Source organism: Myxine glutinosa, chromosome 7, assembly GCF_964187855.1.
Source record: "Myxine glutinosa chromosome 7, kmMyxGlut1.1, whole genome shotgun sequence".
NCBI lineage: Eukaryota > Metazoa > Chordata > Myxini > Myxiniformes > Myxinidae > Myxine > Myxine glutinosa.
The window spans coordinates 124,242,932-124,260,679 of record NC_136267.1 but is presented as its reverse complement, the minus strand read 5'-3'; the positions used below and the strand labels follow the sequence as shown (position 1 = coordinate 124,260,679).

The following is a 17,748-nucleotide window of genomic DNA, read 5'->3' as shown; positions in this document are numbered from 1 at the left end:
GTTCCACGAGTGTGCACGGATTAGTTGACTGAGAGTTACCTTTGCCAGCTTTCTCCAGGAAGCAAAAGTCATCGTGGAAGTTGTTGATCTCAGGAAACCTGTTTTTAACCACTTTCTCCAGGTAATGCATCAGGGTTTGCTTGCGGTCCGTGGTTTTTGTCTGTGAAAGCTGTCAAGAAAAAGCCCAATATTTATCAGACATTTCTGCTTTTGATGAAATACTTAAGGCTAAAATTGTCCACATATATTATATGGAAACGCGTCACAGTATAAACAGGATATGCATCATTATATACTCTCTTCCCTTCCCCATGGGAGTGCTACTTGGCTGTCTGACCAGTGCAGCAAGAGCATATTAAGGGCTGTAATGTAACCATGGGGAAAACGAGTTTCTTTTGGTGGCAACGATATTTTTCAAATGTACGTAAGTGTATATGTGCCACATCATAACTTTGTTTTTGTTCACCACCTGACCTGACCCCCAAAGCATGAGGAAGAGTCAAAAGGTCACATCCCCTCCCATCCCTGAGGTATGATGGAATGGTCCTTTGCTAGTGAAACTTGGCAGTGGGGTGAGATTTCTAATTCCATTGAAATAGAAGCCGTGTTTTTGGCTCAGAGACCATGATTCAGGAGCACTTTTTTTCTACTCATATTTATCAGGCAGACTCACAAAACTGAGCACCAAGCTGTAGTGTCAAAGGTTGAGTCACAAAAAAAAAGGCAGCAGCAACTAACTTTTTTTTTATAGTCTTGCACAAAAGCAAGGCTCAAGTCAGATGTTTCAACCACCGAGTGGCATTTGTCACGGAACATGACAAAGACAACTCACTTGGTGGTTGAAACCTGGACCTGAGTCTCACAGTCGTGGCCAAAAATATTGGCACCCTTGCACTTTTTTTTCAAATAATGCACCATTTCTTACAGAAAATTGTTGAAATTAAAAAAGAACTTTTGCATCCACATATATGTATTTCTTTGGTTTGCAGTGGAACAAAACAAAAGAAGCTGAAAAATTAATAAATCTTAGCTTATTCCACACAAATCCTAAAATGGCCCGGACAATATTATTGGCACCTTTTAGAAGTAGTTCGAAATAATTAGATGTCAAGCAGGTGATTCTCCGTTACTTTGGAATTGAACTCACCGATGGTGAGTTACAGGTGCCTACAATATAAAAATCACTCATTCAACCAGTTTGAATGGAGAAAAGGAGCCATTCTGATGTTTTGTGCCATTGTGTGTACCGCAATGAGCATGGAAAAAAGAAAGAAAACCAGAGAATTGTCTGAGGACGTCAGACACAAGATTGTAGACAAGCATGGACAGTCTCAAGGCTACAAGCCCATCTCCAGAGACCCTGGCGTTCCTGTGTCCACCGTACGCAATGTTATCCGGAGGTTTAAGGCCCATGGCACTGCTTCCGACCTCCCTGGACGTGGCCACAAGAGAAAACTTGATCGAAGATTGCAGCAAAGGATTGTTTGAATGGTGGAGAAAGCCTCTCGATCAACTGCCAAACAGATTCAAGCTGACCTTCAGACACAAGGTACGACAGTTTCAACTCGCACCATCGGTCGCCAACTCAATGAAAGGGGGGTTCTATGGTAGAAGAAGTAGGACCCCACTGCTGAGAGAGAGACATAAGAAAGCCCGACTGGAGTTTGCCAAAATACACCTGAACAAGCCAAAATCCTTCTGTGGACAGACGAGACCAAATTAGAGCTTTTAGGTAAAGCACATCATCTCTATATTTACAGAAAACAAAATTAAGCCTTCAAAGAAAAGAACACCTTCCCTACAGTCAAACATGGAGGAGGTTCAGTGATGTTTTGGGGTTGCTGTGCTGCCTCAGGCACTGGGTGCCTTGAATGTGTACATGGCATCATGAAATCAGGAGATTACAAAGGCATTTTGGAGCGCAATGTTCAGCCCAGTGTCAGAAAGCTGGGTCTCCATCGAATGTCATGGGTCTTGCAGTAAGACAATGACCCCCAAACACTTCAAAAATCACCCAGGAATGGTTTAAGACAAAACACTGGACTGTTCTGAAGTGGCCAGCAATGAGTCCAGATCTAAATACCATTGAACACCTGTGGGGAGATCTGAAAACAGCAGTTGGGAGAAGGTACCCTTCAAATCTTGGAGAACTGGAGCAGTTTGCACAAGAAGAGTGGGCCAAACTGCCAGTCGAGAGGTGTAGGAAGCTCATTCATGGCTATAGGAAGCGCTTGACCGCAGTGATTTTGTCCATAGTATGTGCTACGAAATATTAAGTCTCGGGTGTCAATAATTTTGTCAATGCCATTTCTTTTTATCTTCTGATTTAAAAGGATATATTAATTTCTGAATCAAAAACAAAGGTTCTGCAATATTAACAGTGTCATAAAGAATTGTGGAGACCAAATACTTTTGTCAATTTCAACTTATTTTTAGAGAATATTGTAGGTTATTTAGTGCAAGGGTGCGAATATTTTTGGCAACAACTGTATTTAAAAGGTTTGCGATTAAAAAGAGTTGTCTGCTGTTGGATTTTTTGTGAACAAGGACTTCCCAACTACAATGATTTATGAACTTTGAAAATATTGTTGCGGATATGGGATTTGGCCTCCATCCATATCCGCTTGTAAATATTCCCCTATTTCCCCAATACTCCCCAACTATCCCCAATCCCCCATTCCCTAGTCCCATTGTCTGTAAACAACACTCTGTAGCCCCGACCTTCCCCTTTTTCCCCCATTAAATGTCGTGCCCAGGTCCTCCGCATCTCACGTAGACAACTATAGGACATCTTGCTAGTTATTCTTAGTCTATGTCAGTTAAGGACTCGTTCCCATTAATTCTGACTCTTCGTTGCACCAGAATGTGATTGTATGGCACCGTTAGAAAGTTTAGGACCTCCCAATACCTCCCCGCAGCCCTTCCTCGTGGTACAACAACAACTACAACAACAGCGGCGGCGGCGCGGGGAGTGTGCGTCCTCACTCCGGCTTGGTTAGCCGCCATTGAACATGTGCTCCGACGGGGTTACCATGCAGGGGCTCGCTGTCAGCTCCTCGTCAAGGGCGGAGCCCGGTAACCCCCGCACCCAATGGAAGCGGCGGACCGATTCCATCTGGGGCGGAGCTAACGAGCCGAGGGCGTGTCACTCCCCGCTGGACATGCGCAGGAAGAGGGAGGTGACGTCAGATGCGCCTCAGATTGGAGAGAAAAGGACGCCACCTCCAGCGCGACGATACCTCCCCGCATCTCTGGACCGGACCGGGTCGATTCTGCCCCTGAGCCAAGGTGCACCTTGAGCTATCGACTGCCTGCCCTTCCTTGCCATCAATCCCTGTGTAAGTCAGTCTTGTCCCGTTTGTCTGTGGTCTGTCAGGAATAAGATAAGACTGTGTCTAAGTGCCCATCTTGCTGTGCTTTACCTCTTGCCGTGTAATCTACCCGTTTCTGCATCACCAATATTATATCCTCCTCCGGAGGTCTTGAGAACTGTACCCTTTGTGTCGTTGCATTAATCCCAGCCGTTGTGTCCTTTCCTTCATTGATTTAGCATAGCGCGATTTGGCCAACGTTCGAGTGGAATCGGGCGGGATAGGGTTCTAATCGGGGAGTACCTGTGCGGACGCGGTAATACCAAACCGCTCGGTAAACTAACATCTAAATCCGCGTCTGTAACAATATGTTTAGCTGGCTGTTCTGTATACTTGCAGTTTAATATTTGAGTGATGAAACGAAAGAAGTGAAGTTCCTGTTCTAGAATCTGAAAGATGAATTATTCATGATAATTTCATCACAATCAGTGTTCTAACTTTTGTTTATAATCTTGGCGAATGTGAGATCTTTTGGGCCGCCACAAATGCTTTGTCTACACCCTCTCAAGGCTGTCTTTGTACAATCTTTCACAGCCAAGGAGGTATCAAACGTGGGGCCTTGTGGCTCAGAAGACATTCAAATATATCATCTGGTGTGTCGCTGCCACAATTTAGCTGCAGTAATGAGGGATCTCCAGATTAACCAAGCTTCCTCATCCCAAGTCAAACCAATGAATGCAGAAGTGGGATCAAGGTGGCTTTCCATCTGTGGTGCCGTCTCAGATGTTAGCTGCTTTATAAGCGTGTCTTACCCGCAGACGGCATGGCAGATTAGCTTTAAATTTGCGAACTTAGGCTATTTCACCCAAACTACTTCGAATTGTGTTCATCAGCAACCTTTTTCTGGGTAAGCGATAAAATAAATGGCATTAAGAGGTTTGGTTAAACTTTTTTCCCCTATGAACATTTCTGCATCTCATCTGACAGCCATCGTGCCCAAAATAATTAAATAATTCTGCAAAACAAAAACACACTTTTAAATTGATCTTTGTTGGCTATCGATTTGCGCAATAAGGATTTTAATTTGACAATGCAAATCTGTGTCACCTGTACTTTACAACTAACACATTCCCAAGAAATGCCCACAAAAACTCGACTTATGCCAAAGAGCTCGAGTTCTTACCAGGTCGAGGCTCTGGAGCTTGAAGCCATACACAGCACCTCTTTTACTGCCATTCATGTAGTTCCCAAAGGCAAGCACCAGCTGGAAACAGATTTTAGCGTTTCAGGCACTCATAAATGGATGACCAATCAGTCATGGGTACAGGTATGTGTAATTGGCCCTTCACGTACAAATACAATACACAAAGGGAGAAAAAAAATGAACCACGTCAATTTTTTAACATTTTTACAAAAACTATTTTACCATGCATTAAAAAAAACACAAACACCAAAACATGCAGAAATAACTGTTCAAATCAATATGGAACAGCTTGTCGCTTAGCTTTCTTTAAATAATCCAGTCTTTTCGTCAAACTTTCACAAAGCTTATTGCACCAAGAAATGTCAATATTGTCCCATTCATGTTTGACAGCTTCACAAACTTGATCAGAATTAACCTTCCAATAAGTTTGTGCTGAATACAGGCCCAAAGATTCTCCATGGGGTTCAAATCCAGACTCTGACCAGGCCAGAACATAAGTCTCAGGGACCTTTTCTCCAACCAGTTTTTGGTGGCTTTTACAGTATTTGCAGGGGAATTATGTTGTTGAAAAATGACTTCTTTGCTTTTCTCTGCAGGAAATCACTTTTGGAGGCTGGGAAATAATCCTTTCTCTAATATTTTCTAGTATTCCTTGGCAGTAATTTACTGGTCACACCTTATCACCTCACAAACACCAGTAGACGAAAATGCACCCCAGACAATGATTCCACCTCCTCCATGCTTCACAGTTGTTGAAATGAACCCAGGGTTGAATCTCTCACCAGATCTGTGAATGCAAAGCTGAAATCCTGAGTCATCACTCCAAAAAACTCTCCTAAATCAGTCTGAATCACAGTTCCCATGTTCAGCCAAAAAGTGCAATCTGTCCTGAATGGTTTTCTTTTTTTATATAATAGAGGATTCTTAGCGCATCTTCTTGAGGAAAAAACAGCAACAGTCAACCTCTTGTGATTGTCCTTCAGGAAACAGTCTTGTTTACAGCAGTTCTGAACTCCTCTGACAGTTTCCGTGGGTTTTTCTTTCTTTCCTGGAGAACTAAGAATTTCAGTCACCATCATTACTTGTTGTGGCTCTCGGCCTGCCAGATCCCTTCTTCCTTGCAGTAGAACCAGTTTTCTGGAACTGTACACCTATTTTCTTTGTGGTACAACAACAACAGGTGTATTAAGGCCATTTTCCCTGCTAGAGCGGGGGTTAGCCTTGCGGTCCCCATGACAATCTTCTCCATAATGTTCTTTATGATAATAATCTCAATAATAATAATAATAATCTTCTTTATGGTAGGCAGAGAGAAAAATATGGATGTTCTCCTTCTTCAGGACAAGCCTGGTGTTGGCTTAGCGGTTAGGTTGCCGGCTGGGGATCTTGGGATCCTGAGTTCGAATCCCGGTCGATCGCTGAATTAACGCCAGGGGGGTTGACTCAGCCTGTCATCCTTCCGAGGTCGGCAAATTGAGTACCAGCTTGCTGGGATGAATGATCCCGGTGTGTACCCCGATTTAGAATAGGTACACCGTATCCCTGTGCATCGTAAGAGGCGACTCAGGGTTGGTGTCAGGAAGGGCATCGGGCCATAAAAACATTGCCTCAAACAGGGAACCATGATTGTCATGGGGCCCGCAAGGCTAACCCCCGCTATAGCGGGGAAAAATGGCCTTAAAACGATCATTCATTTTCCTTCTTGAGGAGCTTGTGGATTTCAGAATAATAATAATAATAATAATTCATTTATTTTGTATAGCGCTTTTCCAGAAGCCCAAAGGCGCTTTGACAGAGTGGAAAACATAATGCATAACAATACATGAAAACAACAATTGCAAAAAGACAAGAATCAAGAAAACAAACAGCAGCGATATACGGCATATATATAAGACAAGAATCAAAAAGACAAGACAAGAATCAATAGGGAAATATTTAAAGCAAAAGGAGGGAGAAGGAGAAGAGATAGTCAGGGGTTAAATGCTGTGGGTTGAATGTTGAATGCAGCGTTGAACAGGTGGGTCTTTAGTGATGTTTTGAATGTGGTGAGTGAGGAGGAGTCTCTGATGGTGTGAGGTAGTGAGTTCCAGAGGGTGGGAGCAGCGATGGAGAAGGCCCTGTCCCCCCAGGATCTGAATTTGGTCCGGATGGAGGGGGTCAGGAGGTTGGTACCAGCAGAGCGGAGGTTGCGGGTGGGAGTGTGTCTGGAGAGGAGGTCAGCCAGGTAGGATGGGGCCAGGTTATGGAGGGCTTTGTATGTCAAGAGGAGGATTTTGTACTGGATTCTCTGGGGGATGGGGAGCCAGTGAAGCTTGTAAAGGACGGGGGTGATGTGGTCACGGGTCCGGGAATGAGTGAGTAGACGGGCAGCGGAGTTCTGAATGTATTGGAGTTTATTGGTGATTTTTGAGGGTGAACCATAGAGGAGGCTATTGCAGTAGTCCAGACGGGAGGTGATGAAGGCGTGGATGAGGGTTTCTGCAGCCGTGGAGGAGAGGGATGAGCGGAGACGGGCAATGTTTTTCAGGTGAAAGAAGGCTGACTTTGTGATCTGTTTAGTGTATTTGTCGAAGGAAAGGGTTTGGTCAAAGATGACGCCAAGATTCCGGATGTGAGGGGAGGTGGATACTGGGATACCGTCGATGTTGAGGGCAAAGTTATGGGTGGATTTTGTGAGCGTTTTTGGGCCAATGATGATTATTTCAGATTTATCACAGTTAAGCTTGAGGAAGTTGATTTGAAGCCAGGATTTTATTTCAGTGATGCAGTTTGTCAGGATAGAGTGGGTGTCGGTGGAGACGGACTTGGTGGAGATGAAAAGCTGGATGTCATCGGCGAAGCAGTGGAATTGGAGACCATGACGGCGGATTAAGTGACCGAGCGGGGACAGGTAAAGGATGAAGAGGAGGGGGCCAAGAACTGAACCTTGGGGGACACCTTGGGGGAGGGGAGCAGTGGGGGATTTGCAGTTATTGATGGAGATGAACTGGCATCTGTCAGAGAGGTATGATTTAATCCAAGAGAGGGCAGTGCCGGTGACGTTAAAGGTGGATTCAAGTCGGGTGAGGAGGATAGTGTGATCGATGGTGTCAAAGGCAGCGCTGAGGTCGAGGAGGACGAGAATGTTGAGGTTGCCAGCGTCAGAGGAGAGGAGAAGGTCGTTGGTGATTTTGAGGAGAGCAGTTTCAGTACTGTGGTTGGAGCGGAATCCGGATTGGAATGTTTCATACAAGTTATTGGCAGAGAGATGATGTTTGAGTTGAGTGGCTACAGCGCGTTCCAAAACTTTTGACAGAAAGGGTAGGTTGGAGATGGGTCTGAAGTTGTTTAGGGTGTCAGGGTTTAGACCAGGTTTTTTTAGAATGGGGGTAACAGCAGCAATTTTGAGGGAAGGTGGGACGATGCCTGTAGACAGGGAGGAGTTTATTGTTGCAATGATAAGTGGAGAGAGAGCAGGGAGGGAGGCTTTGACAAAGCTGGAGGGGATGGGGTCAAGAGTGCAGGTGGCAGTTTTCATTCCTATGAGGAGTTCAGAGAGGTCAGTAGGAGAGATTGGGGAGAACCGAGACAGGGGATGGCAGGACAAGGGGGGGCAGGTGGTTGGAGGGGGAGCGGGTGCGGCGGTGGTCAAGCTGTTGTAGATGTTGTCAATTTTGCGTTGGAAGAAAGAGAGGAAGGAGATGCAGTTGTCTACTGTGAATGACTGGGTGGTGGTGTTCAGGGGGCGGAGGAGTTTGTTTATTGTCGAGAAGAGTGCTTTTGGGTTTCCGGAGCCAGAGTGGATAATTTGAGAGTAGTAGGCAGAGCGGGCGCGGGAGAGGGCATCTTTGTAGTGTTGTATGTGGTCCTTGTAGGCTTGGGAGTGAACTGTGAGACCCGTTTTATTGCGGAGTCTTTCAAGTTGGCGAGCACGAGTTTTCATCAGGTGGAGTTCAGGGGTAAACCAGGGAGCAGAATGGGTGAAAGAAACTGTTTTGGTTTTTACAGGCGCAAGCTGGTCAAGGCAGGAGGAGAGAGTGTGGTTGTAGTAGTCAGTGAGGTCGGAAGGGGTGTGGAGGTCAATGAAGGGAGAAGTGGACATTTTTTCAGAGAGGGTGGATGAGAATGAGGTAGGTGAAAGAGCGTTTAGCTTACGGAAGTTGATTGTGCGATAATGCCTTGGTGTTGGGGCGGGGATGTTGATGGTCAGAGTGATGGCTAAGTGGTCAGAGAGGGTGAGGTCGGAGCCATAGAGATGGTGCAAATTTAATCCAGTGGAGCAGACAAGGTCCAAAATGTGACCACGGATATGGGTAGGAAAGTCGACATGTTGAGTGAGGTTAAAGCAGGTGAGTAAATCAGTGAAGTCAGTGGTTATTGTGGAGTCAGTGGAGTCCATGTGGATATTGAAATCACCAAGGAGGAGGATTGAGGGGGAGAGGGAACATAGCTGGGTCAGAAAGTAGGAGAAGTCAGACAGGAATGATGGGTGTGGTTTGGGAGGGCGGTAGACGACAGCCATGACTGACTGCGTGTGACCAGAGAGTTTTAAAGCCAGGTGTTCAAATGATGGAGCAGATGAGATGGAGATGAGGTTGGTCTTGATGTCTTGACGGTGGATAACGGCAATTCCACCACCTCGGCCCTCCGAGCGTGGTTTATTGACGTAGGAATATCCATTGGGTGTGGTGAGGTTGAGTGTGTAGTAGTCCAGAGGTTGTTGCCAGGTTTCGGTGAGACAGAGAAAGTCCAGTTTGTTATCCAGGATGTATTCGTTCAGGATGAGGCATTTATTGTTGAGGGACCGGGTGTTGAACAGGGTGAGCTTGATGTTGTTTTGAACAGCAGGGATGAATTCAGGTGATTTAGCCAGGGTTCGTAGGCAAGAGGTGCGATCGTGTGGGTTGCTGTGACCAGGTGCGCTGGGACGAAGAGTGAGAGTGCGCTGAGCCGACCAGAGGACGGGGATGGAGTGACCTGATTGCAAATAAACAAACTTGCGACCGGAGCCACGGTGAATGTACCTGGGTCGTCGGAGGAGTCCATTTGATTTGATGGCAGAGATGCATGATGGGGTGGAGCGGGTATTGAGCAGAAGAAGCCTTGCGGCGGAGTACTTCAGAGCCATGCCAGGCAGGAGCGAAGGGACGAGTACGAGGCCAAGGTCGAGGAGGCAAAGCGGCAAACGCAGCGGCAAACGCAGCGGCAAACGACTGCAGCCGCTAATCAAGACCACAGCGGCAAACAAGGCCACAAGGCCACCAAGACCACAAGGCCACCGGCAAACAAGGCCACGGCCACAAACAACGGGAGCGGGCCTTTCGATTCCGTATTCCGTACCATCAAAAGCAGATTCCGTTATCCAGCCGGAGAACACGCGGCACGTGCGGGTGTGAAAAGGCAGGACAGGTGTGAGATGTCAGGTCAGAAAAGTAGAAGCAGACCCTGTACATCCATCCAGTCGGAGAAGCGGCGAATATGCAACGCCAGCGTCCTCTCGCAACAATGTCACTACCAAGAATAAGTCTTGCTTGCTTGACAAAGTAGTGCGGGAGCCCAGAAACATTTGTTTCACATCTCGAGTACAAAAGGTTTGAGGCCTGGAATATATGCATCTATGATAGGAGACCCCAAAAAGGCAATTCTTAAGTTCTGCAATTCTGCACAGCAACCAGGGGGCGCCACCAAAGACCCCTAAATGTGACTCTTAATTCACAATTTGAGTACATCTTTCAAACTTGTCTTAAAATGTTCTCTATAGGAGTGGAAATCAGAATTCCCAATTCTTAAGTTTTCAATTTGTGTATTAGGTCGCTTAAGAACGACCTAATTAATGCTAATTAACGCTAATTAGCATTTTTAATTCACAATTTGAGTACATCCATGAAACATATGGCAATGTATTCCTTAGGTCATCCTAAATCAAGATCAGTCATTCTTAAGTATCCATTTCATGTATTAACCCACTTAAGAACGCAAAATGTACTCATTGACCCCGTCCCTGGCAAGGTGAGTGTTAATTCACAATTTGAGTACATCTTTCAAATTGGTCCCAAACTGTTCAGTAGATCATCGTGAATCAAGAACAGCAATTCTTATGTGTCCATTTCATGCATCAACCCACTTAAGAATGCAGTCAGTATTGTAACGGAATTTGGGTTGTCACTGGCTGCTATCCCCCCTCCACTCCCTGGCTGGCCCTCCCTTATATGCAAGGGAGGGGCTGGAGTGCTGACCTGAGGGCAGGCCCCAAGTAGACACCCACACCAGTGCTGAGCATGCACACACCTGTCTGGCTGGCTGGATCGAGGGTGTTCAGTTTTGGTTAAGGAAGGAGTTTTGGCCTCCCAGCCAATGGGGAGGCTTCTTCCCTAACTTGAGCCAATTACACCCTAAACAGGAAGTGCCTCTCTACAGAAATGACTGTCCTGCAGTGAATAACTGGGACCAATATACAACATTGTTTGGGGAATAATAACCAGTGACTTAAAGGGAAATATTAACACATTATCAATCCAGGTTTGTGACACTATCTTGAGGGACGAACTTTCTGGGACACCCTGTAGAGGGAGTTGTCGGTTTATCATAGGACCTAATCATGGGGAATCTCCTGCTCTTTCCCTCCATAGATTCTCTGAATCGGCTGCAGAATGTCTGATGTTGCCTGCAATGCCTAGATCACTGCTTAGGTAAGTCAACAAATAGGGTTAGGGTTTGGGGTTAGGTGGCAAAACCCCGGCAGAGGTTGTAGAAGGTGACGACTCCTTGGATGGACATAAATGTGGGGCATTGCTATGGTGAACATCACTGGCGGCTTTAACAGGTGGCGTTTGGGATGAGATGGCGGTAAAGTTCTTGTAACAAGAAACATGGTAACCCTAACCCTAACCCTAACCCAACCCTAACCCTAACCCAACCCTAACCCTAACCCAACAAACAATACTATGCTGTAGGCCTAATAAGCATTCGGGGCCGATACAGAATTATGTAGCCCTAGGCCTAGGTGGCGCGCAGGAAATGTCCAGGCAGATGAGGGTATCCAAAGTTCTGTATGCATACCGATTTCAGGTTCGAACCACAGCTGAGTAGAAAATAATGACTTATTGCCTCAAAATTTGAAATAACTTCTTTTGGATTTCACTGACCAAAACTGACTGACTCGCCATGCTCACTGACCACCCGCTGTGATTTTATTTTTCAGACAATGATTTGAAACATGCAACCATGGAATCGGCCACCAATACTACGCCTACTGTCCAGCCTACTGTCCAGCCTACTGTCCAGCCTACTGTTTCATCATTGGAACGCAGATGTATTCTTCACATCCAACGCAGTGCAGACAAGAAAGCTCGTCCAGACGTTCTACCTTTCAAGGATACGCAATGGGAAGCAGTAGAAACAGCAGCAGCTAATAGACGGCAAAAGCAACATTTCCAGGACTCTGTCTATTGTGGTGTAGTTCAGAGATTGCCTACGTCTCCTGCTGAAATGGATGGTTACCATGTTTCTTGTTACAAGAACTTTACCGCCATCTCATCCCAAACGCCGCCTGTTAAAGCCGCCAGTGATGTTCACCGTAGCAATGCCCCACATTTACGTCCATCCAAGGAGTCGGCACCTTCTACATCATCTGCCGGGATTTTGCCACCTGTTTGTCTATTCTGTGAGAAAAAGATAAAACGACTCAAAGGTGGAAGCGTCGAACTGTTGGGAAGATGTGAAACCATTGAAGCCGGTGTATCGATCCAAAATGCAGCAAAGACATTAAATGACAGTAAGGTTATTCCAAAAGTAGTTGATACGGATTTAATTGCCAAGGAGGCCCACTACCATCATTCATGTAAAAGTGCGTATTTGTTGTCAGCCAATCGAGTTTCCCAAAAGGACACACGTGAAACAAAAACGCCTTCTGAGACCAGTGTGTTGGACAATTTTGCATACATTGAGCAATCTGTAATAATAGACAACAGACCTGAACTTCTTAATTCTGTATATGAACGTTATCTTGATATTTGTTCGGCATCCGCAGAAACGCCCAGGGGAAGCGCCTTCAGCCTCTCTAGGACATTGATGAGTCACTTCAAAGCGCGCATAAAGATACAGAGTTCACTTGGGAAAAGGCTTGGAAACATCTTATATAATGCAGAAACCGCAGATGATGCAATTCGTGTTGTATATGATTACACATCTACTGATGAGAGAACAATCGCCAAAGCAGCATTGCTTTTGCGCAACCAGTTGCTCAAGGTTGAAAAGGTCGACCTTCCTGAATGTCCGACATTGGAGGATTTAAGAAACGGGGACTCGTCACCCCCAAAACTTGTAGTAGATTTTTTCAATATTTTGTACGGAGGGCTAAAACCAGAGCGATATACAGAGTCAGTAAAGCGCCGCGCAAATTCGTCTAGTCAGGATGCCTTGTTCATTGTACAACGGGGTCGCGCAAAACCTGCAAAACATGTAGCTCTTGGTATGAGTGTTAAGTCGGTCACTGGCAGTAAAAAAATGGTTCAAGTCCTGAACAGGTTTGGTCACTGTTTAAGCTACAACACATTGGAAGAAGTTGAAACTGCCACAGCTGAATCCATTCAAGAACAGAAGCTTGCTTGTCCAAAAGGAACAGTCGTAGGTAAACCAGTCGGATTAGCCTTCGACAATTTCGATGAGATGACTCAAACCATGTCTGGAGCCAATTCGCTGCACGATACCATGGGTATTCTGTACCAAAATGTGCCAGCACCTGATGAAGAACGTGAAGCATCTGCTGTCATGGCAGTTTCAACCTCAACTAGTGCTCGGCAAGTAAAGACAGGCAAAAGGAAGAGAACCCTTGAGAGTACAGATACTGCACTCCAGCCATATAGGAAGATACCAAAGATGACGAAGTTCAGTTACAAAAACACTGCAGTCTACAGCCTTCCAGATGTTAGCAACAAGGCTCGCCACCTGGACCTCGTGTGGATGATGAGCCATGCCATTGGCAATGATGTATTGCCTATTATGTGGGTTGGGTTTAATGCAAGCATTTGCAGTGACCACCTTCCAAAACAAGAGGTTCTATATATGCCAAACTTACGCCAGCCTATCACCAGCCTAGAGGTCGTGCAGGAGACTCTCCTCATCACGCAGAGGTGTGCTAATGAGACGGGACAGAAATACGGAATAGTCAGTTATGATCTGGGCGCAGCCAAGCCGGCACTTCAAATACAAGTGACTGAGAAACCGAAATTTGATAACATTTTCATAATGTTAGGCCCATTCCACATCGAAATGGCTTTCTTCAAGGCTATTGGGAAACTCCTGTCCAACTCTGGAGGACCAGAAATGCTGACTGAATCTGAGGTACTTGCAACCGGATCCTTAAACGGATTTTTGACGGGGAAACATTTCAACAGGTGCAAGAGATTGCACCCCATACTAGCCCTTGCTCTTGAGATTCTACACTTCTCATCCTTCTTAGACTCTTACCCACACAGAGAAGAAACAGAAGCATTGATAAGCAGCATTCAACTGACCACGTGGGAGCAGCTTCAGTCTGCTCTAGACTCGGACGTCTTCAAAGCATGCACAGCCGCGTATGAAGCATATACCCAAGTGACAAGATCTGGAGGCCATGGTGCAACCGCCCAGTTTTGGAGAATGTATATAGATTACATTCATAAATACCACGAGCTCGAACGGGCGATTCGAACGAATGATATCGATCTCTATACATACTCACTGACCGGACTCATTGGACTGTTCTTTGCTACAAACCATGTAAATTACAGTCGGTGGCTGACAAAGTTCCAACTCGATTTGATGAACATGGAAGACAGCCATCCTGGCCTACGTCAAATACTGGAAGCAGGCGTCTTTACTGTACGACGAACAGAACATCCATTCAGTAGATGCCCGGTCGACTTGACTCTAGAACAGACGATTAACGCGGATGCAGCTTCGAGAAGAACTGGATTCACTTCTTCAACGAATAATTATGCGGCACGACTTCGCTGGATGCTTACGAAATCCACTAGAGCTTCATCCGTTAGTCTACTCCACGAAATGGCTGGGCTGATAGTCAAAGAAGACACAACTGCTGAACTGAGACCTGCACGAATAAAACGTGACGATAGAGATGTGAAAACCATGGTGAAACAAATCCAGGATAGTTGCAATCCGTTTGGGAACGAAACAGATGCAGATACCATGTTGTACAACATCCATACAGGAAGGGCAACTAGTGAAACAGTCCGCGAAAGTTTACTGAATGTGCCAGCAAGTGGAAGGACATTACACCAGGCATTCATCACAGCATGCGAGGCCGATGACAGTAGGTTTGAACAACCCATAAAGAAAGCTCCTCTCAAAACATTCGTAGACGAATGTGCCAGAAATAGACGAACACCGGATAAGAAAGTGGCAGTTCTGAAGTGTACTCGTGATTTGATGGGCCGCCTAATAATCCTTGCATCAAAGCGTGATGTTGACCTGCAGCATATATTCCAATATCCCCTTACACCAGTACCACTCACGATGTGCAATCCTGATGAGAGCATGGTCAAGACAGATAAAAGTAAGTTGCTTAACTTACTGGAGAGCAAGGAGATCAAAGGAGACGGACCTCAACAGATCAATGCATACGTAGTAGATGGACAATATCTTCTGCACACCCTACCTCCAAACTTACCACCCACATATGGAGGTCTAGCGAGGAGCATACTCTACCAAGTATTGTCATTGTCCAAAGTCCGGGTACACGTAGCCTTTGATGATTACCCTCAACCGTCACTGAAGGATGCAGAAAGAGCCAGACGGGGGACAACAGCCGAGGACAGCAGATCCTACATTATTACTGGTCCAGCACAAAGAAGGCCCAACGATATCAGCAAAGCGCTAACGTCCAGGTCATTCAAACGGGAACTTCCTGATTTTCTTGCAAGAGAATGGCAGGATCAAGCATACGCTCATATACTTGGGACCTGTGATGTCTTCCTAGATGTTCCGTCAGGCCAGTGCTTCCATTTCCACGTAAGCGAAGGAGAGGTCAAGCGAGATACCGTAGACATGCTCAGTAACAACCATGAAGAAGCGGATACCAAGATCTGCATGCATGCAAAGACAGCAGACACCTCGAATGGAAATGTAGTAATACGCGCCTCAGACACGGACATAGCTGTTATTCTGCTCTATCATTGTGAGAAATTCAGCAGCCACATCTGGATGGATGTCGGTACTACATCCAAGCGTAATCGGAGGCTCATTGACCTAACAGCGATATCCAAGTCACTGGGACCACAACTGTGCAGTTCCCTCCCTGCCTTCCATGCCTTTACCGGCTCGGATTACACCGCAGCATTTGTAAGAAAGGGCAAGGTTCAGCCCTTTAATAAGCTGGAAAAGATGCCCGATGTACAGCAAGCTTTCAAAGCTTTGTCAACAGATGGACTGCCAAGCGAGAAATGCAAGGACACACTCTTGAAATTCACTGCTATAATGTATGGAGCCAAAGAGAAGTCGAAGGAAACGTTAAACGCCTACAGGTTCAAGACCTTTGAAAGAATTTACAAGCCCAAGTTAAGAGGAAAGAACCCACTTGAAAAGCTGAAGGGAGCTGATGCCAGTAGTATTCCTCCATGCGAAAGAGAGGTTGCTGCCCACATAAAGCGTGTATCGCTTGTTTCAAGAATGTGGGCCAATGCTGACCAGCCAATCATCCAGCAACACCCATCAGAGGATGACGGATGGGAACTAGTGGGAGATCAATATAAACCCATCTGGTTTGAGGGAGACCAACTTCCGGAGTCGCTCGTTCCAGATGATGAAGAATTAGCTGATGCTGACGATGATGAGGTCCTAGCGCAGTCATCTTCTGATGAAGAGGACGTTGAAGGAGATGGTGATGATGGTGATGTGTAGGTTTACAATCGACCAAACCTGTTCATACGATTATATTCAGTACGGTACATATCCAAAGCATCCTGACAGGGAATTTGTAATGTTTTTGAAATTTTAAGCAAAATAATGTTAGGAATGTTGGATAAAACAACATATATACAATCATGTTGATGTTTGAGATAAATTCAATAATTTTTCGTTGATATAGTTAGTTGAGTTTTTACATACATTAAAATTTGTTTTTAGTTCAGGGTAATTAGCTTAAACATGTTAAATAGTTTATAAGCGATAGTCAGAGATAAAACAGCAATATCGCTAATAGAGTAAAAGTTAGACATTAGGTATTAATTTTTATAAAATTAACATTAAAAATTGTTTTTTGTTCCGAGATTTGAGATTTAATTGTTGATGGGCGGTAGAACCAGGACGCCAATTTACTACATGACTTACTATGATCTGATTTTGAAGCATAATTCATGCATACTAAGTACATTTTTGTGTAGTTTATAAAAAAATAAAACATTGTGTTTGCATACAATCTATGTTTCTCCTTTTGTCAGTGTGCATTCTTAAGTGGGTTAATACATGAAATGGATACTTAAGAATGACTGATCTTGATTTAGGATGACCTAAGGAATACATTGCCATATGTTTCATGGATGTACTCAAATTGTGAATTAAAAATGCTAATTAGCGTTAATTAGCATTAATTAGGTCGTTCTTAAGCGACCTAATACACAAATTGAAAACTTAAGAATTGGGAATTCTGATTTCCACTCCTATAGAGAACATTTTAAGACAAGTTTGAAAGATGTACTCAAATTGTGAATTAAGAGTCACATTTAGGGGTCTTTGGTGGCGCCCCCTGGTTGCTGTGCAGAATTGCAGAACTTAAGAATTGCCTTTTTGGGGTCTCCTATCATAGATGCATATATTCCAGGCCTCAAACCTTTTGTACTCGAGATGTGAAACAAATGTTTCTGGGCTCCCGCACTAAAGACAAGCAATTTGATTTTTAATATCCCCATCAGCATGGAACTTCTTTCTTTGGAGGCATTTCCACATTGAAACACAAAAACATGACCTACACTAACAAGTCATAAATTAGAGCAATTTAGGCACTACATTTGCACTAAACAGTCAAAAAACATGGTACCACCGTAAAAATGCATTGTGCATCTTTAAAAGTATAAAAGTATACTTCCAACAGCAAAATATATTTTTGAATTTTTTGGTGACGTAGAACAACTCAAAACAGTCTTATCTTCCTTTCTTGGTGTGTAAAATTTTGATATATTTTGTCTTACCTGAGATATTAGCCTTTAAAGATGAAAGGCAAAAAATTCGGAAATTTCGTAATTATTATTATTTTTTGAA

The 17,748-nt window shown here is 44.8% G+C and overlaps 1 protein-coding gene across 4 annotated transcripts in view; it reads right to left on the bottom strand.

Moving 5' to 3' along the window:
* The window catches only part of LOC137411551 (formin-like protein 2), a 115,382-nt gene that overhangs the window by 24,601 nt on the left and 73,033 nt on the right, over window positions 1–17,748 (bottom strand). For 3 of the 4 annotated variants that reach the window (XR_013624172.1, XM_078782248.1, XM_078782247.1), the window contains 2 exons: window positions 4,495–4,575; window positions 40–169 (listed from right to left, as the gene is read on the bottom strand). Coding sequence is in view for 3 of the 4 variants with exons in the window: in XM_078782248.1 (XP_078638374.1) it covers window positions 40–169; window positions 4,495–4,575 (211 nt within the window). In the remaining variant the exon portion in view is untranslated. Of the gene's footprint in view, window positions 1–39; window positions 170–4,494; window positions 4,576–16,216; window positions 16,411–17,748 lie in introns of those variants that run through there. The other variant, XM_078782250.1, reaches the window with a different exon arrangement.